Raw genomic sequence first — 20,892 nt, forward strand, 5'->3', positions numbered from 1 at the left:
AAAAACTGATTCGATAAACTGAGTTTGTACTTATAATTTGAATTGGATTTAGACTTCTCAAACTGTATAACATCATAATATTGTCACCTCACTACTGAAGACATGAATTAAGTAGTGAATGTTGTGGGAGAATTTTACGACATTGGTTAATGATCACGTTGTACAGCCCCTCAATGAACACCCACGCTATAATCTCCCCAGTCAGCCCTCACATGTAGCCTGCCTGGCAGGGGAGCGTCCAGGCTTATCAAACTGGGCTGGTATGAGCAGGGTCTGCTATCCGAGCTGTGTTTGCTGGCCCTCTTCATGTTGTCATATGCTAATGAGTGACTGGTGGGGGCGTGGGAACATGGATCAGCGGACTGGAGGGTTTACTGATAGGCCCTGGTGGTGGACAGTAGCAGGATTAGTGGTGCATTTCCCCTGCTGACCCACATAAACGATACCCTCCCCTACATATGCTGAGACCTGCACCGCCAATAGTCATCAAGGGATGATGTAGTGTCACCTTCTCCTCCAAACCACAACAGAGCTGTCCATCGTATCATTAGTGCATTAGTGCATTTGGATTGTTTTATACATTTTGCATCCATAATTTACCGAAACAAAGTTTGGTATCATAAGCAAAGCAAATGCTGAACATCTAACAGCAGACCTGAGTATGTCGATTATTATAAAGATCTGGTTCTGTAGGACCAGTGAGGTCATGGAGCCTCCTCACAGCATCATGCCACTATGTCCTTGTCTTTTTTACTTATGTCCTTCTAAGATTAACTTTATTCATCTCAGACAGGAAATTGGGAAATGCTCTTTAAAATAAAGTTTGCCTGCTCCTTGCTATCTGATTGGGTAAAGAAAGATAAAGAACACAGCTCTAATTTGATTTGACTCTCTCAGCTTCACTACTTGGTTCTCTGTGTAGTCCAAGTTCCCCGTTTCATTCTGGGAAGCCTCGGTCTTTCAGAGCCTCTTGGTGTCTGTCTTGGGGAGCCTTCCTCGGTCCACCCTATGGGGGACTGACTAGAGGCTGGGACCTGAACCAGACAAAAGATACCCAGGGGGGGGGCCAGGAGAGAGAGAGAGAGAGAGAGAGAGAGAGATGAGGTCTGGACTAAGTGCTGGGAGCGTTCTGCCGGGTGGAGTAACCAGTGAAACACTGTGTCAGGGTGGGGAACAGCTGGCTGCAGTCGGCCTTGTGGTCCGAGCGACAGGCCAGTTAGCCCTCTCAGCAGTCAGGCTTTCATTAGACCCACGGGCCAGAACACATTTCTCTTGGTTAGTCATCGTTTATACTGAACTCTGCTGACACTGACAAACAAATCATCCTCACTAGCACGCTAGCCGCAAAGAAATATCAAATTAATCGTAGAGGTAATTAACCAGCTATTCCGACAGTGATGTATGGTGTGTGTGTGTATTTGTGTGTGTGTTTGTATTTGTGTGTGTATGTGTGTGTGCGTGTGTGTGTGTGTCTCTCTCTCTTTGTGTTATCCGTTTCCTACAGTGTCTGCACAGCTTGGCAACTTGAGTGAAATATTAGAGTTTCAGCAGCAGAACTCCTGCCTGCTCCCATTCTCCTCCTCGGCAGCTCATTATTATTCACTTCTTGTATTGCTTCATTAATTTACTTACCATCATTAATTTGGTTCATTTTGTTGGCTTGCACCCACAATCACGTCCGCACGCAGGCACGCACACGCATGCAAACAGACACACCCACACACACACACACACACACAAACACACACACACACGATGCTCCAATCTAAGATCAGATCAGATGCGTTCTGCAGCCGTGATGAATGTGATGTGATGAAGGTGAAATGATGAAGCTGATGGGAGCGCTGTGCTCAGGGCGTCCTCAAACTGGAGCACTGTGAGCCTCACTGTCACTTTCACGTTGACCTCACTGTGACCTCACTGTGACCTTCACTGTGACCTTACTGTGACCTTCAATGTGGCCTACCTCTGAGCTCACCGTGACCTTGTCTCCCCAGGAGGTCCAGCGGTGCACGGCGGATATGAAGCTGACCTCAGACCGCTCCAACCACCCCGACAACAGACACAAGAACCGCTACATCAACATCATGGCCTGTGAGTTAAAACACCACCCAACACCACCTTCGCACCACCTCTCCACCAGCACTATGGATCAACTAAACTCTGTGGAGTGAATGGATCAATTTGTGTGGCCCATTACAAGCGGACAGGATGCCCTGTTCTGATTGGTCCATTAGACGGGGAACAGCAGCACTATTGTTTTCCCAAAGCGTTTCCAACGGCTGATGCCTTGTGACCTCCAGAATGCAGACCAAAGAGTGAATAATTACAGCCGCCTGTGTCTTCCCCCTGGCCTTGTGTCTTCCCCCCTGGCCTTGTGTCTTCCCCCCTGGCCTTGTGTCTTCCCCCCTGGCCTTGTGTCTGAAGGTGTTTGGAGTAATAAACAGTAAGCCACACGATTGGGAACTGGGGGTCCATTCTGACTCGCTGAATGTCCTCCAGTTGGCCAGCACGACGTCGTTTTATAAAGTAGGAACAGTAGGAGAAGAATATGTAAGGGATAATGTATAGAATGCCGGTCATTATTGGGAAAGTAAGCCCCCGACAGGGCGAACAGGACACCAACGCGCAGCGGAGGTGTCTTGCTTCGGCCTGAACGGGCTTATTTTCGATAATGACCGGCAAAATGTTCTACACATTATCCCGCTTATTACACGGCTACTTGCCAATACGAAAAAATAACTTCACATGGTGTGTCTTTTTACAATTTATTTGTTACCAGCATTCGTAGTGTTGATCAGCAGAGAAATAATCCGCCAAAGACATCGCTTAGCAACCGAAGATGTTGGGGTTGACAAGTTACCGGACTACTTGCGGAGTGATACTAAAGACGTCATTAGAGGCAAAAAATCCTTTGTTTTCCTTGACAGCGGTCAATTATACTGAGCAATGGTGAATTATCAAATATAATTCACTGCCGGAAGTTGTGAAGGGCCCATGCAACTGAACGGAGCGTTCCATGGCATTGAGAAGACCCGTGTAATAAATATTATTATTATATGACTAATGATGGATGCTTTCCCCTCCAGATGACCACAGCAGGGTGAAGCTGCAGCCGCTGGCAGGGAAGGACTCCAAACACACCGACTACATCAACGCAAACTACGTGGACGTGGGTCACCATCTGTTTGTGTGCTGCCCCCTGTTTGCGTGCGTGTGCGTGCATCGTTTGTGTTGATGCATAGAGTTGATCATAACTAGATTTCTGGCTTCATACATTTTCTCTCTCTCTCTCTCTCTCTCTCTCTCACCCTCCTGTCCATGTTCAGGGGTACAATAAGCCTAAAGCCTACATTGCTGCCCAGGGTCCTCTGAAGTCCACCTTTGAGGACTTCTGGCGGATGGTGTGGGAGCAGAACACCGGCATCATCGTCATGATCACCAACCTAGTAGAGAAGGGCAGAGTATGTACACACTGGTCTACACACACACACACACACACACACAGTGGTGTACGCACTCACACAACCACACACTGGTATGCACCCACACACACACTTGTGTACACACACACACACACAAACACACACTGATGTACACACATACACACCCACTGCTGTACACCCCCACACACACACTGGTGAACACACACAGACACACACACACAAACACACACACACAAACACTGGTGTACAGACAGTAACAAACTGTTGTACACACGCACACACACACCCACACTGGTGTACACACACAAAAATACACACGCACACTGGTATAACCACACACACACATTTGTACAAACACACACACACTGGTGTACAAATTCACACACACACACGCAACCGTGTACACACACACACACACACACACTGGGGTACACACACACACACACACACACAGACACTGGTATACACACACACTGGTTTACACACATGCACACACACGCACACACACACACACACACACACACACACACACACACTGGTGTACGCACACACACAAACACTGGTGTACACACAATCACACACAATGGCGTACACACACACACACACACACACACACACACACACACACTGGTGTACACCCACACACACACACACAAACACACAAACACACACACTCACACACAACCATCCACACACGTACATATGTGCACACAAACACTTAAACATACATTTATCCATTTGAATCCTCCTGTGTGTGTGCTGCAGAGGAAGTGTGACCAGTACTGGCCGTTGGAGAACAGCGAGGAGTACGGCAGTGTGGTGGTGACGCTGAGGAGCACCCAGGTCCACGCCTGCTTCACCGTGAGGCGCTTCACCCTGCACAGCTCCGCCCTGAAGAAGGTGACCTGGTGTCTCCACTACTGTCTGGTAGCACCGCTCAGGGACTAGTGTGTACCGCGTAGGGATGGCCCCACTGTAGCCTCTAGTACTGTCCAACTGCCCCAAGTCAGCAAAGGGCCATAACGGAAAGGATTGTGGAATAGAGAGTTAAATAGTTGGTGTTGAAGGATTTACTGCTTCTGTCCCTCAGCTTGTCACATACTGTCTATCTGACTCTCTCATTCTCTCTCTCTACCTCTCTCTCTTTCTCTCTCTCCTCCAGGGTGTGAAGGCCAATCCAAAGGGCCGTTCCCAGTGCGAGAGGACAGTGGTCCAGTACCACTACACCCAGTGGCCGGACATGGGCGTCCCAGAGTACACCCTACCGGTCCTCACCTTCGTCCGCAGGTCCTCCGCCGACCAGACACCCGATATGGGCCCCATGCTGGTGCACTGCAGGTAGACCCCGTCCCTCAGCCTGCAGGTGGACCCATTCTGTGACAACGCTAGTTGAGAGGGTCAGAGGGTGGAGCAGCGGTCAGAGGGTGTAGCAGCGGTCAGAGGGTGGAGCAGCGGTCAGAGGGTGTAGCAGCGGTCAGAGGGTGGAGCAGCGGTCAGAGGGTGTAGCAGCGGTCAGAGGGTGGAGCAGCGGTCAGAGGGTGTAGCAGCAGTCAGAGGGTGGAGCAGCGGTCAGAGGGTGTAGCAGCAGTCAGAGGGTGTAGCAGCCAGAGGGTGTAACAGACAGAGGGTGTAGTAGCAACACCCTGAGCGGCTCAATGTGTTGTGTCCAGTGCGGGCGTGGGCCGGACCGGGACCTACATCGTGATGGACAGCATGCTGCGGCAAATCAGAGACAAGAGCTCAGTCAACGCACTGGCCTTCCTCAAGCACATCCGCACCCAGCGCAACTACCTGGTGCAGACCGAGGTGTGTGTGTGTGTATGTGTGTGTGTGTGTGTGTGTGTGTGTGTGTGTGTGTGTCTGTGTGTGTGTGTGTGTGTGTGTGTGCGTGTGTTTGTGTGTATGTGTGTCTGCCGGCATGTGTGTGCGTGGTGGGAGCAATGAATCACCACGTGGTGTAATCAAATTAGCGGTAGTGAATTTCGCCTCCTCCACATTACTACAATCACCACGTGGTGATTCATTGCTTCGCTTTTCAGAGCTCCAAATTGCATCTTTGTATCCTCATAGACTTAGCCGTTTTCCAAGCAGCGCATTAGGAAAACAAATAATGACTTACCCCACCGGGTTCCCTTCCGTGCTGTAAATCATTTCACCGGTGACAGGCCTCACACTCTTTTCCAAATGGCCAACGAGTTTTGTTACAAAGCTCTTTTTTTTATATTCCGGACAAGCGAGATTGTGTGTTTATCTCCCTGGAGCGTGTCTCGTGGAAACAGAACTGGGTTCTCCAGGAATCCATCCAGATGGTTCAGTCCACACGGCTTATCTCTGCTCTGCAGCTGCAGCTCTCTGTTCAGCGCTGCTTTTCAGAGAGACTCATGGAGAGATTCAGCAGGCCGCTGATGGCTGCCATTAGTCTTATCCTCCGCATGTCACCACACCTGAAGTGTGCGTGTGATGTGTCAATACTGTTGGTATTTGCCACATGCCTGTATAGTGTGAAGGTATGTGTGCTCGCATTTGTGTGTGTATGTGTGTGTGTGAGTGTATGTGGGTTTATGGGGGTTTGTGCATGTGTGTCTGTGCCCGTGTTGCCTTGTGTGTTTATGTGTGTTTGTCTGTGTGTGTGTGTGTGTGTGTGTGTTTGTGCGTGCACGTGGTTGTGTGTGTGTCAGTCTGTGTGTCTGGGCATGTGTTGCCTTGTGTGCGTGTGCGTGTGTGTTTGTGTGTGTATGTGTGTGTGTGTGTGTGTGTCCCCCTCTTACCTTGGTGGTCCTCCTTCCAGGAGCAGTACATCTTCATCCACGACGCGCTGATTGAGGCCATCCAAGGGAAGGAGACGGAGGTGTGTGGAGGTCTGCTGCACAGCTACATCACCAGCATTCTGACACCCAACCACAGGGGGCGCACACGGCTGGACAAGCAGTTCAAGGTGAGGACCCCCATCAGCTGTGCGGACCCTCTAATTCAGATCTCCAGACACTTGATGACTTTGAGACCTGAACGTCACGTAATGCCAAGACAGCCACTCATTCAGATGAGTCAAGGATCGGTGGATTGATTTATGTATTTAGTGTTTATAGAGTTGCTTCCTTCATATGTTTCAATGGTAGCTGACAGATAAGACCCATTGCAGTTTGCTGCTCTGGAAGGATATGTAGAGCTCCACAGAGCTGGTTTTGTTGTGCTCCATATGTCATAGCGTATGTTTAACCTCCTCATCTCCATACACTCATTGGGATGCCTTAAATCTCTGCTCTCCTTCTCTGTATTAGCATCACACCTTAGCCCAGGTGCCCAGTAGTATCCATATCGCATATTTCGCTTGTACAACAGGTGTTGGCACCAAGATTACATCATATTGCCTGTGTAGTCTTGGATATATATATATATATATATATATATATAAACAAATAATCTGCAGATGTATCTTGACCTTGCCCTTATTACTCTGTTCCTTGGACAGCTATAGCTGCATTAGGGGCAGGATGCTAGCCCTCTGGGTGCCTATGCTTCAGCTGGAGCAACGTTTGGAAGCTGGAGAAGAGCTAACAAACCCAAACTTGATGGGTATGTTATTTTCAGCAAAGCCTGGGACTGCCTTGCGATGAAGAGGTTAAATGTGAATAACATTTCTTGTCAGACACTAAAAACTGATTAGAAAACTCAATGCAACTCCTACAGCAGCTTTCCGGCTCTTCTCCAGCTTCTAAACGTTGCTCCAGCTGAAGCAGAGGCAGTCAGAGGGATAGCATCCTGCCCCTAACGCAGCTATAGCTGTTCAAGGAAGAAAATATTAAGGGCAAGGTCAAGATACATCTGCAGATACTTCGTCAGTTTAATAGATCAGGCATTAACATGCAGAAGATACAAAAAATGGGCAAATGTGTGTTTCTAAACAGGAAATCAACAATGCAAGTCTGAAAGAATTGTTTTTTATCAAATAATAAGGACCCTCTTTTTTGCCGGCTTCTGCTCTTTCTCTCTGTCTTTTTCTCAATCTTTCTCTCTCTCCCTCTCCTCACTCTTTAAATTGTTGGAATATTGAATTCCAGCTAAATTGGTGCTGTGCAAAGTGGAGTGTCGACTCAAATCGCTGGCCTTATTTCATTACACACTGTGCCTGATGGGGTCCAATATTCACGCCTGAAATGGGGCTGAGCTCCTAAACTAACAGAACTGTCTTGGTAATGTAGTTATACTTTTGAAACACAGGAAACTGAAATGTCATAGTCCTCATATTATAGCTCTATATATATATTTCTACCTATTTGTGTTTCAAGGTCTTAAATGTTCCCCCAATGTGAAACTATTGCTAACAAGTTTTGCCCTCTGTCTCTCTTTTGTGTTCATTAGTTGATAACACAGTGTAATGCCAGGTTCGTGGAATGTTTCAACGCTCAGAAAGACTGCAACAAGGAGAAAAATCGAAACTCTTCAGTTGTGCCATGTAAGTGCACTTTCTTAAGGACTATAATTAATGTAGAACTTCAGGATTCTTTAACCTGGAGCCTTTTTTCTGAAGATTTTGGCTGTAAGGGACTTATTCACAACAGCTTCTGAAATGGGTCCAGCTTTGAGAACGATGTGGCTGATATGCACAAGATCAGGCTACAATTCTTTAAGGCGTAACATTATGGAAGGGATCCCTGCAGAGAAATACTACTTTCTTTACTTTCTGCTTGATCCGGTTGTTTTTTTATCATGTCTCACCAAATCTCGCTCAATCTCGCTCATTTGAGATTCGAGTTGTTTCAGAGAGCAGAGTGTGCTGTTGTACTACTAGAGAAAGCATAGCTTAGTGTTATCGAAAGGTTTGGGCGAAGGAGAGATGAGATTGTAATGACAATAGAGACATGCAATAGGGACTTGTTCTAGAGCGAAACTTGTCCTAGAGTGAGACGACCTAGAACGAGACTTGACCTAGAGCGAGAACAAGACTTGTCCTAACACTGAACCAGTTCAAGAGGCTGCCTGCATTTGTGCCTCACACCCAACCTGATCTCAATATACGACCCAGGTTAAAATCCTCAGAGTTCTTTACATGTTCTGGGATCAAGGGCACTCACATGTCAGCCAAAAACAACAAGAATAAATAATGGATCCAAATATCAACTACAAAACAGGGCTCATTTATTATTTTGATGGTTCCCCAGCTAAAGAAAAAAATGGTATCTTTTCATTTTTGAAACGATGATTTTTAGACCTTTTTTCCCTAACTGACATTTCAGATGTAATCCGTCCTTCATCTGTGGTGTTACCTAACACATAGTCCCTGGTTGCCCTGTGACTCAAACAGCCAGGGGAACCTGTACTATCAGACCTGTGTCGAGAGCCTTTGATCAATAACTCTCTCTATCTCTCTCTCTCCCCCTCTGTCTCCCTCTCTGTCTCTCTCTCTCCCGGCCGGGCAGCGGAACGTGCCCGGGTGGGCCTGGTCCCTTTGCCCGGTGTCAAAGGCAGTGATTACATCAACGCCTCTTACATAATGGTGAGCACCTCTCCGCCGTCTGTCACCTGTAAGCAGCGTAGCTGCTCCTCCTCCAAGCATGGTCAGTGCTGAAAACAGATAGAGACAAAGGTTAGATGAGGCTTTGATGGAGGAAAATTCAATAGATTATTAATATAAAGAAAATGTATCACAACCAAAACACTATAAGACTATAGACTAGCAAGCCACATTGATTTAGACCTACTCTGCAGCGACTGTTTTTTGCTACAGACCAATCAGCTCACACCACTCTGTAACAATATGAGGATGATAGAAAGTTAACAACATGATCTCATGATGCTCACCAGGGGTACTACCGCAGCAACGAGTTCATCATTACCCAGCATCCTTTGCCGCACACCACCAAAGACTTCTGGAGAATGATTTGGGACCATAATGCACAGATCATTGTCATGCTACCGGCAAATAATGGACCGGTATGCAATTCACACACACACACACACACACACACACACACACACACACACACACACACACACACACACACACACACACACACACACACACACACACACACACACACACATACACACACACACACACACATGCACACACGCACACATACACATACACACACACACACCAATTTAAAACATGCGCACACAGACAAAAACACACAAAAAAAAGAGACACACACTGACACACATCAGTGTCGTGATCCAGCGGTGTGTTGTGGTTCCTCTAGCAGGCGGAGGATCAGTTTGTGTACTGGCCCAGCAGAGAGGAGCCCATGAACTGTGAGGCCTTCACGGTTACCCTGATCAGTAAAGACCGCCTGTGTCTGTCCAACGAGGAGCAGATCAGCATCCACGACTTCATCCTGGAGGCCACACAGGTCTGGACCGTGTCTGTCTCTCTGTTGTCTGTTCAGGGGAAGGTCTGGGGCATGTTGCTGTCTCTCCGTCTCTCTGTGTGTCTGGGTAAAGTTCTCAGGAAGTCAGGTCCCTGCCATGTTTCTGTTTCTCCTCTTAATCAACACCAGTCCCTTCAGGTCCGGATTCAGTGAGCTTGTGAAAGTTGAATCCTGAAGGTTGCCTTGAACCAGAATTAATATCCAGCCATAATGCACAGATTGAGGAAGTGTGAGCATGAGGCAGGACTGTCCCCCGCAAAACGCCTCCCCCCACGCTGAGGAGGGCCATTAGAGGAGGGGAATACTGACCGCATCCCTGTGTGTGTGTGTGTGTGTGTGTGTGTGCGTGTGTGTGTGTGTGTGTGTGCGTGTGTGTGTGTGTGTGTGTGTGTGTGTGTGTGTGTGTGGGTGTGTGGGTGTGTGTGGGTGTGTGGGTGTGTGTGTGTGTTTGTGTGTGTGTGTGTGTGTGTGTGTGTGTGTGTGGGTGTGTGTGTGTGTGCCCCTGCAGGACGACTATGTGTTGGAGGTCCGTCACTTCCAGTGCCCCAAGTGGCCCCGCCCTGACGCCCCGCTCAGCAGCACCTTCGAGCTCCTCAAGGTCATCCAGGAGCAGGCCGCCACGAGAGACGGGCCCACCATCGTCCACGATGAGTCAGTGTCCCCTTAACCACCTCCACCCTTACCTCCTCAACCCATTACCTCCTCCACCCTTTACCTCCTCCACCCTTTACTACCTCCGCCCTTTACCTCCTCCACCCTTTACCTCCTCAACCCTTTACCTCCTCAACCCATTACCTCCTCCACCCTTTACCTCCTCCACCCTTTTCCTCCTCCACCCTTTACCACCTCCACCCTTACCTCCTCCACCCTTACCTCCTCCACCCTTTACCTCCTCAACCCTTTTCCTCCTCCACCCTTTACCTCCTCAACCCTTTACCACCTCCACCCTTTTCCTCCTCCACCCTTTACCTCCTCAACCCATTACCTCCTCCACCCTTTACCTCCTCCACCCTTTACCACCTCCACCCTTTTCCTCCTCCACCCTTTACCTCCTCTACCCTTTACCTCCTCCACCCTTACCAGCTCCAACCTTTACCTCTTCCACCCTTAACCTCCTCCACCCTTACCAGCTCCAACCTTTACCTCTTCCACCCTTTACCTCCTCCACCCTTACCAGCTCCAACCTTTACCACCTCCACACTTTACCTCCACCCTTTACCACCTCCGCCCTTTACCACTTAACCCTTAACCACTTAACCCTTAACCACCTCCACCCTTTGCCACATTCCCTGTTCACTGTTCCCGGTTCACCGTTCAAACCGCCTGCCCGTCTTATGTCAGTAGAAGAGAAGCTCTTTTAAAGTTTGACACATAATTTTGCAATTACATTAATTGCAAAATAATGTAAAGGAGAAAAAACAAAATCGTCTATCTACTGCTTACTGTGTGACTTTCATAAGTGAATAATAGTCGTACCTTTTACTCTTTACATTATTTTATAATGCTGAACATTTGATCTGTTACCACTCACTGTAATGTTTTGTGTAGTCCGTACACTTGGCAGCGGTGTACCTGGAGCTCCATGGGGAGCTCTGTTTAAGTAAAGGTTATATCTCCCTGGGGTCCACCAGCTGGAGGGCCCTGTAGGTCCACCAAAAGGCCTTCTAAAGCAGTAAGCCTGCCTTTGCTCCGTGAGCTCCGGTCTGCTTTGTACTGCCAGTTACCTCTAGAAGGTGGCCCAATTAGGGATAATGAAGTTTGACTTAAGTATTTACACGCATTAGAGTGGTTGAACAACCCCGATCCAGTGGGTCCGCCATGTTTATTCATTAGAATAATGAAGATCAGCTTTAAGGGAAACTAATTGAGCTCTTCATGTCGTGTCCGTGGCCCTGTCCTCCGCGCGGTGTCAGCCAAACGTCTGAGGTAATTGTCTACATGCTTGTTATTCAGAGCAGCCGTTAGCCGGGCCCTCCGTCGCTCTCGACAGGGCCCTTAATAGAAGAGGAGACATGCTAGGTTTGTAAAGGCACTCAGTGGGGGCCTCAACCAGTGGAGCTCCCAATCCCCTCGCCTGTTCCTCTCCTGGCCAGGCCAAGTGTGTAGAAACATACTGTAGAGAGGGGTATCCTGAAACACCTCTTCCCTCCAAATAGGTATTCATTCTGAGTTCCCGCACCGTTCTCTCCTTAATAACATCCTTGGTTTGGATAAACACCGTGGGTCAGGGGGACACGATTGCAGCGTCCCCTTAGCACATTGAAGCATGTTTGGCCCGGTCAGGGCTAGCATGCTGTCGTGTTTCTGTTACAAACAGGACGACGGTGCTGACATACACCTGAGGTCTAGAATGAGCTTGGGGGTCATGTTGTCAATACCAATTGTTAAGTAATCCATCTGATGTTTGTCTCTCTTAAATCTTAATTTTGACAAACATTAGGTTGGAGGGATGTTCAAAGATGATGTTTAATAATTTGATTCAGTAAAAATGTGAGTAGAGAAGGAACAAACATGCAGCATAGCGTCGTGGTGGATTAGACAGATCCATTTGATAACCATAAATGCTTCACAAATCCAGATTAGGCTACGGCCCAAATACTTACCACGTCAACTTAGCATGGAACACGTCATGTGATCATGGTTGTGTTTCTGCCTGCTTGCTATCCAACCTTTAGATGGCAGCCATGTAACAGAAGTATTATTTAGTGGCTCGCTCTTCTCTAAAGTCTTTGCCATGAGGTGGCCTCCAGCCTAAGCCCTGTGTGTGTGTCTGTGCCTGCCCAGGTGGGGCGCTGTGTCGGCGGGCATGATGTGTGCCCTCAGCACCCTGTCCCAGCAGCTGAAGAGCGAGAGTGCTGTGGACGTCTACCAGGTGGCCAAGATGATCAACCTCATGCGGCCCGGCGTCTTCACACACATCGTAAGACCGCTGCAGGAAGATCCATTTCATGTTAACTCTTTTTTCGTTTTGAATGTGCTACAAATGTACTCTTTGGTCTTGTTAAGTCGTCGTACTGCAAGCGGCTGATACTGATACCTCCTTCTGCCATCAGTAGTAACTCTGCATAAAGGTTTCAATTGTTGTGTGTGTTTGTGTGTGTGTGTGTGTATGTTCCTTCGTACGTGCATGTGTGTGTGTGTGTGTTCCTGCATATGTGCATGTGTGTGTGTTGGTATGTGTGAGTGTGTGTGTGTGTGTGTGTCTGTTCTTGCGTATGTGCATGCGTGTGTGTGTATGTGTGTGTGTGTGTGTTCCTGCGTGCATGCGTGCGTGTGTGTGTTCATATGTGTGTGACAAGATGCCCTTAAGCAGCGGTTAATGATTAAGGTGGACCCACAGCATGGGTGTGTAGGGGCAGTTTGTCTGGTAGAGACGCTATCTCCCACCTCCAGGTGATTACATTCAGGATGGTTGATGCCTCCTCTCTCTGTACTCCTGCTCCGCCCACAGGACCAGTACCAGTTCCTCTACACCGCCCTGCTGAGCCTGGTCAGCACCAAGGAGACCAGCGGCCCGGGTCTGACAAGGGAACTGAACGGAACCATGGCCTCCATGTCGGACCATTCCGACCAGGACGAGAACTTGGAGTCACTGGTCTGAGAGCCACAAGGCAGCAGCACTAATTACAGGGTCCGGAGCCATGCGCTCATCTCCCTAGGCCCCCTGGGACCGCCCCCCCCCACACACACACACACACACCCACGCGGACCAGGGAGCACCCACCTTTGTAGTGTCAGGAGGACTAGTGTGGACACCAGACTTTTTGAGGCCTTTTCTGCCAGACTCTTGGTTCATATGGATATCCTGATTACTTTTTTACACTGATGAAAAGTTTTGATATTTATTTTTCTTTCTCTTGCCATTTTCTGTCTTAACGTTCTACTGAAAAGGGGTTTGCACCTGCAGTTTTTTTTCCAACAGTGGCGAACGCGACGAGAAACACTTGCTGTCTGTTCTTGTGTGCACTATATAACGTCAGTGTTACTGCCTATACTAAAGCTGACCTACTTGGCTTTGTTTCTTCTTCTTTGGTTTTTTATTTTAACATTCCATGGCTATTGTTGCCCTAAACCAACGGCTTCTGTGAAGAACATTGTTTTGTCTGCCCCCTACTGGTCTGTTTGAGTAAAGTGACATTGAAGAGAGGAGAATACTCACGGGCGTCAGCCGCTTGAATGCTGTTCTTTTCCACTCAGCATAAACCAACTCCACTCGGCTCATTTGACTCATATACCACTTATTTATCCCACAACATGAGAGCATGGTTCAAATACCGCAGAGAGAAGTAGTGCTTGCTTTGTACCGTTCCATTGTTTTTATTTCTTAGGCTTATTCTCACTACCCCAAGGCCAACCATACACACCCATGTCAACATACCCTAAGTGGTGAAACTGCAACTGTGAACTTTTATGATTTCTTTGTATGATTCTTATTATTATGAGTTTTAATATATGGAAATACTGTATGTATACATATATAAATATATCCTTATCATAATACGTTTTGTGATTTTGTATATGTCCTTTGTGGCCTCCATCCTTGGACCAGTCAATCTCTATTTTTGTTTTGTTTTGGGAACACAAGATGGCCTCCCCTAGCTAAGCTCTTCACTAGCTAGGATGTGGGGGCCCCACCAGGCCCTCGCGTTGGGCTCTGGGGACCCTTACCCTTGTATTCTATGCTGCTAGGCCATCCAAACTCACAGCCTTGTGTATATGTCTACACCGCCCACCGACACAGAGACCCCACGCTGACGGCCTCCAAAAGCAGAAAACTCAGAAGAAGAACTGATGAACCAGCGGTGTGACCAGAAACCCTGGTTCCATCGTTGTTCTACCTTGAGGAAGAGTGCCAAGTGTGGAGAGTTGGAACGAGAGTGATCTGGAGTTTCTTCTGTTCTTTCTTTAAGGCTTTTTGTACATAGCTTCTGTTCCCTTACATGCTGATTTATCCAAGTGTTCTCTCTCTTTGTCTATCTCTCTCTCTGGCTCTTTCTCTGTCCCTCTGTCCCTCTCTGTCTGACTCTCCGTCTCTGTCTCTGTCTCTCTCTCTCTCTCTCTCTCTCTCTCTCTCTCTCTCTCTCTCCACTCAGAGATGATTCAAAAATAGTTTTTCCCCAAGTTTAAGGTAATTTATATTTTACTATTTGATGTAGTGCTACCATGACTATGAATAAACCCTACACACACGCTCACATGAGCACACACACACCCTCACATCTTCACACACACGCAGTTATATTATTTTATACATTTGGACACAACGTTTACTTCTCTACCTTCTGTTGTACATTTTTTATTTTGCTCTGACTGATGATATTAAATAAACACTTGAAATATGAAGGACTTTACAGCACAATGACACCCACAGTCAAACGTCTTCTAGCTTATTATTAATGTTAAGGGTAAATGCTGTTTAAGGTTTCCACTTTTACCAAAGACTGAAATCATCGCATTGTAAACAAGCAAAGGTCATACACCTCACCCTTCTGTTCTTGCTACACAAAACCATGATTGGTCCAGACTTCGCTGTACGTACGAGCATTCTTTGGTTTTTAGAAATCTTGGAGAGAGGCAGTGAGTGAAGGCGATTGATGCAATGAAGGTGATTTGATGCAAGTTTCTGTACATTTAAATATCTTCATTTTGTCAACATTGTTTTTTCAGCCTATTGTTGTTGACACAGGATTTGCACAAAATATCCATGAGATATTATGCATTATTTGCATTCATGCATTCTTTTTTTGACAAAATTATAATGTTCAATGTTTTTCATTACGCATTAGCATTCATAGACATTGAAAATGTTGTGTGTGTCTGTTTAAGGTTACATGTTTTCTGACAAAGCTGCAATGTGTTCAATTAGAAGAACCGAGATAAAACATCATGTATTCAAACAAGAGTCTCCCAGTATCCAGCCAGACCAGTTTTCTGTCTGTCTTAGGGTTCCCTTCTCCTAATGAGTCCAGTGAGTCCTCCTAGTGAGTACTCCGTCTCCTTGTGAGTCCTCCACTAACCATCACTGTTCCCATGTTGCCTTCAAATACTGACACCTTTTAAACTATCAATACAAATCATTGTGAAGCTTAACTGGAGACTGGAGCACTTGCTCAGCTGACCTTTTAACGGGAACAAGTTGTAATTGTTCAACCTGAATAGTTTGATTTGACAAAATTTGGGTTGACATTAGGTTGTCATTCAACCTTTGAGGAAACTGCCATAGCGCAACTCCTTCTGTGAATAAATCAGCAACTCCTCTGTTTGTGGATTCTCTTGTGTTAACGTACGCTTGCAGGGTGTTCCTCCAACACAGGTATTTCAGGTATATAATCATAGAATTTATATTTTCATATTAAGCTGTCTCTCTCTCTCTCTCTCTCTCGCGCGCTCTCTCTCTCTCTCTCTCTCTCTCTCTCTCTCTCTCTCTCTCTCTCTCTCTCTCTCTCTCTCTCTCTCTCTCTCTCTCTCTCTCTCTCTCTCTCTCTCTCTCTCTCTATTGACTTGTGTCTCTTATTTCAACTTGGCGTCAACCCTTATGGTGGTGGTAATATAAGGAAAACTGTTTGTCTGTGGTTCTTCATCAAATCCCAGTTCCTCCTCCATAACTTCCATTGAGCGCCAGGTGGTGAATGTGAAGTTACTCAAACGTTTTCCCTCTGGCTGGCTCCACTCCTCCAGAGGCTCAGACTTGGCTGGCCCATGAAAGTGAGGATAAATTACCTCCTGTCCTCCCTTCCTCCCTCCATCTCCCATCGCAGAAGGTGTCCCTCTTCTTTTGTAACATTAAATGAAGATAAAAAAGATGTTTGGTTTTGTTGAAAGCTATATCAAAGCATTCTATTCTAGTGTTATTTAATATGTAAATGGTATTGCTATACATAAAAAAAAATAAAGTATGAGTTTTGATGTAACTTTTCTGACCGTGTGTTTATGTCCCTGCCAATGCTCTTCTGGGCTAACGGTATTTAAATTCAGTTTGAGTCTATGTTTAGCATCTTATCTCTAGCTGCCATGAAGATATGGTTAAGTATTGTGTCACTGATCCGATTCTAAGTAGACACATTTATTTCACAAGCAATTGAATGACCTGTCTGTGACGTTGCCTGTGTGACATTCGGAGCTACTTATAGAAGGGAGCCCGGGTTGTGCAGAATATTTACTGCGTGCATAGTAATGGAAGACTCACCTACTGACTAGACTGCCGTTCAGAGTCCCTCTCTCTCTCTCTCTCTCTCTCTCTAGGGGGGGGGGGGGGGGGGGGGGGGGGGGGGGGGGGGGGGGCGGAGAGGGAGAGAGGGAGAGGGAGGGAGAGAGAGGGAGGGAGAGAGAGAGAGAGAGAAAGACCAGGCCTATTCTATAATCAAGCTGTCTTTGTTAAGTATAGTATATAGGAGTGTTTAATCTCTACTTCTTGTGCTATTGGTACACACACAATGAAATTCATAAGCAGAAGAGTAAATACAAAAAGGACATTTTGATTGCAATATTTTGTGGCGAGCAGCGCGAGAAGGACGAGAAGTGAGACCAGGTTTAGCCGTTATGCAACTCTCACGCCCCTTACACCGCACGACTACGTGAGTTACCTTTAATGAACACACACACGACACACCAAAACGCACTCAAAATAACAAACCAACATAAACGTCTCGGTGACGGTGTCGGAAACAACAACTCAGTAACAGCAACGCCAACCCATCCATAGCGATAAACAAACCCCACTCAATGTCTCTGCCGCAAAGGACCTAGGAGGGCGCCAGAGGTCCAACTTGCGATCGCCCCCCCCCCCCCCCCAGTACTTTATGTATAAGTACTGAGCACCGGGTCCCTGTTGTGTTTCCATGGATACTGAAGCGTGGAGGCGGAAGTGTTTATTGAACATGTCCGCGTCCGGAGAGACTGCGCTGAGAAAAAACTACGAAGACATGTAAGGACCCAGCACCGCACACTAGTTTGCCTTAAATATCATACACAATAATGTGTTCAACTTAATCGTGTCCCTCACATTTATTATCAGCATTAAAAACGAGAAGCCTTGTGTTCACCGTAACCTGGTTCTGCGGTTCGGTGTTTGATTGGTTTAGAGTAACTTTGATCTGTGGTTCGGTGTTTGATTAGTTTAGAGAGGAGGGCGGAGCTCCTCGCAGACGTGTGGATCCGACATCAGCAGGACCACCTGAGGGAACAACCGGTGGAGATCCAGACCGCTATGGAGAGGAACCGCAGGCTCCTAGAGGTCTGTCTGTGTGTCTGTCCCTCTATCACTCTGTCTGTCTGTGTGTCTGTCTGTCTCTGTCTGTCTGTCTCTCTATCGCTCTTTCCATCTGTCTGTCAGTCTCTCTATTTCTGTCTGTCTGCCTGCCTGCCTGTCTGTCTCTGTTTTTCTGTCTTTCTCTGTTTCTGTCTGTCTGTCTGTCTGTCTGCCTGTCTTTCTCTCTGTCTGTCTCTCTATCTGTCTGTATGTCTGTCTAAACATTATTGGTAGCTCTGTGTTGTTGTTTAATTAGCCACATTTATATGTATGTTTTTTCTATAAACGCCATCCAGCCATCCTGTATGAAATGTCTTTTGATGCAGGATGTGAGGAAGACTGAGGAGCTGTTGAGCCAGAGCCAGATGACTGACCCACATCTCCTGTCTCTTGAGGTAGGGGCTAGCATCGCTTGTCTTCACTTATAAAAACAGCCTGCAGCATTATGCAGCATGCTGTACTGTCACGTTCTGAACAAACTTAAGCCCTATTGATCTGGACCACTGGTTCATAACCATGGAATTTAGGTGGATCACTCAATGGACATTAAGACCTTTAAGGACCAACTCGACTACAAATAGATCAACATTGATCAATACACAAGAGTCCAATCAATGATCCCTGATCTCTACCTGTCATCTGTCCTCTCCCAGACCCAGTACTGGGTCTCTGTGGAGGCCCAGATCCCCATATGGCAGGGCTCCCTGCTGGGTACCGCCCCGGCCCCGGGCCCTGGCCCCGCTCTGGGCCCCGACCCCGCTCGTCCTCCCAGGAAGGCCCAGCAGAGATCAGCTGCAGTCAAGGACCCCAACCGTCCCCCTCTCCCCAGGCCCCGGGGTCCTCTGTAGTCCCCGGACTACAGAACCCCTCACGTGGAGGGGTTCAGAGCTCTGGATGGAACTGGTTCACTTGAAACTTGTTATTGTTATACCTTTGATACACTGTGTATGTTCTGTGTATGTTCTGTGTATGTACTGTGTATGGTGGACCCACATGGACTGTGCCCCACAGCACTGGTGGACCTCAGTGGTGCGCAACAGTACTGCAGGTGGGACGTGGAATTGACAATATACAAGAACAAAACATAATGCTAATAAATATAATTTAGGTAAATATATTATAAATATTGTTTGATAAATATAGTATTATGTCCTGTTATTATTTAAAGCTAGTGTCACTATGTGAGTTCCATCATATGTTGTCCTTTACAATGTTTCCATTATGTTGTTCATATCATTCAGTGTTCATTCCTTGGCTAAATAAACCATCATTTGGTTTTCTGTCTCCCACTGGCCACAGCTTCTTCAGTCAGAGTGGTGTCTAGAGGGAGCTTTGACCAGCTGTGCCCAGACAATGCTTTGTGTATTTGCTCTTTTTTCCACATTTGCATACGAGTCGTCCGAAAGGTGTTCCCTGAAAGTTAAATAGTTTGGGACTACCTCCCTACATAAAGCTTGGACCACATTAATGTTTACTGTACAGATATTTCACAAGGTCTATCTATATAGCGTCTATATTTAGTGAGTGATGTATACTACCAGGTAGACCACTAGAGGGAGCTGGTCTCATACGTTTCCAAGAGCTTCCAAGTTACGTCGCTCTGAGCATGATTCCGATTCACCGCAAACATTTACAACAAATGTTCTTCATTAAATCGTTTATTTTATTCTTCACAGCTAAAACTGTGGAAGTATTATATTTGTACTTCCATAGTTTGAGACCCCTATAGACCCCTGAAGGAAACCCCTAGACCCTCTAGAAAACCCTAGACCTTCTAGAAACTCAAGAAATCAATGTGTTCACTCCCTCATCTGTGTTCTCCACCAAGCGAGTGTGTGGACAAACATCTCTGGGAAGAGCTCGGAGGAATCTGGATTGCTTGTGATGAACATCCTCAGCTAGCACAAAGAGATGGATTTATCGCTGCCAATAGGAAATTATGAATTGTTTTTATACTGCATCATTGTTGTGAGGATGATGAAGATGTGAATAAGGGTGATTTCAGGCCCACAAACGGTCAGGATTTTCAAAAGCTACAATTGGCATTTATTCACAAGACAAAAGATTGACAAATACAAAAACGTATTGGTCAAAAAGTACTTTCACCAGTAAAAAGGAAAACCTTTCGATAACAACAATCATTGTTCAAGTTGGAAGAAATAGTCCCGCTTTCACTGTAGTTCTGAAGCTCACGTTGTCCAAAGGCCTGAAACTAGCCATTAAAGGTCCCATGGCATGCTACTTTATGGATGCTTTAATATAAATATTAGTGGGCCCCTAACATTGACGTTCCCGAAATTCAGCTGTGGTGCAGAATTACAGCCACAACGAGCCAGACAAATACAAAACACCACAACAGCCACACGTTTTATAAGTTAATTATATTTAAATTATTATAGCCATGGAGCCTTTATTTTCTTGGAGTTATCATTACATCCTTTCTTGTTGTATCGATATAAATACACAGTGGAAAGGAGAGAGAGGGAGCCATAGAGAGAGACACTGATGAACTGCGGAGCCAAGTAGCCTAACTGGTGGGCTAAAGTGGCCCATCAGCCCATCATTCTTTCGAACCTTCGTAAAATATGTCTGAGTTTTTCCCAAAACTCCTGTTAACATGAACGCGCGTGCACTGCTCTAACAACGTCCATAGGCTTGTAACTGTCTACAGACACAGTGCTGAAATGGGCTCTGTAGGAGGGGGAGACGCAGGAATGTTGTTGGATGAAACTATATTTTGTGCCAGCAAAAAGACATCTCCCCATCAAAGCCATCAAGGCCAACAGCAGAGTTGCCTACGAAAAGAATAGGCAATATGACTTCATATACT

General features: G+C 46.6%; 2 protein-coding genes across 2 annotated transcripts in view; both read left to right on the forward strand.

Moving 5' to 3' along the window:
- Positions 1-14,214, forward strand: part of LOC307084184 (receptor-type tyrosine-protein phosphatase gamma-like) — a 247,766-nt gene extending 233,552 nt beyond the window's left edge. The window contains exons 16-29 of the mRNA XM_079748438.1: positions 1,998-2,094; positions 3,090-3,172; positions 3,330-3,464; positions 4,212-4,346; positions 4,609-4,784; positions 5,117-5,252; positions 6,235-6,381; positions 7,806-7,899; positions 8,864-8,940; positions 9,249-9,377; positions 9,647-9,796; positions 10,323-10,465; positions 12,599-12,734; positions 13,266-14,214. Of these exons, the coding sequence (XP_079604564.1) occupies positions 1,998-2,094; positions 3,090-3,172; positions 3,330-3,464; positions 4,212-4,346; positions 4,609-4,784; positions 5,117-5,252; positions 6,235-6,381; positions 7,806-7,899; positions 8,864-8,940; positions 9,249-9,377; positions 9,647-9,796; positions 10,323-10,465; positions 12,599-12,734; positions 13,266-13,415 (1,788 nt within the window). The 3' untranslated portion in view covers positions 13,416-14,214. The remainder of the gene's footprint in view (positions 1-1,997; positions 2,095-3,089; positions 3,173-3,329; positions 3,465-4,211; positions 4,347-4,608; positions 4,785-5,116; positions 5,253-6,234; positions 6,382-7,805; positions 7,900-8,863; positions 8,941-9,248; positions 9,378-9,646; positions 9,797-10,322; positions 10,466-12,598; positions 12,735-13,265) is intronic.
- A 3,465-nt stretch (positions 14,215-17,679) lies between these two features.
- On the forward strand, positions 17,680-19,285 carry cep15 (centrosomal protein 15). Its single transcript, XM_079748503.1, has 4 exons — positions 17,680-17,738; positions 17,930-18,047; positions 18,389-18,457; positions 18,716-19,285. The coding sequence occupies exons 1-4, from the start codon at positions 17,692-17,694 to the stop codon at positions 18,908-18,910; spliced, it is 429 nt and encodes a 142-aa protein (XP_079604629.1). The 5' UTR covers positions 17,680-17,691; the 3' UTR covers positions 18,911-19,285.
- Positions 19,286-20,892: the final 1,607 nt, after the last annotated feature.

Source organism: Pollachius pollachius (genome assembly GCF_949987615.1).
Source record: "Pollachius pollachius genome assembly, chromosome: 12".
Classification (NCBI taxonomy): Eukaryota; Metazoa; Chordata; class Actinopteri; order Gadiformes; family Gadidae; genus Pollachius; species Pollachius pollachius.

What these genes read in the sequence shown, in the direction of transcription:
- cep15 (XM_079748503.1), top strand. Translation starts at nt 17,692, where the DNA reads ATGTCCGCGTCCGGAGAGACTGCGCTGAGAAAAAACTACGAAGACAT. An exon ending in AGAAAAAACTACGAAGACAT is followed by an intron (nt 17,739 to 17,929) that starts GTAAGGACCCAG and finishes GTGTTTGATTAG; the next exon opens with TTTAGAGAGGAGGGCGGAGC. An exon ending in CACATCTCCTGTCTCTTGAG is followed by an intron (nt 18,458 to 18,715) that starts GTAGGGGCTAGC and finishes GTCCTCTCCCAG; the next exon opens with ACCCAGTACTGGGTCTCTGT.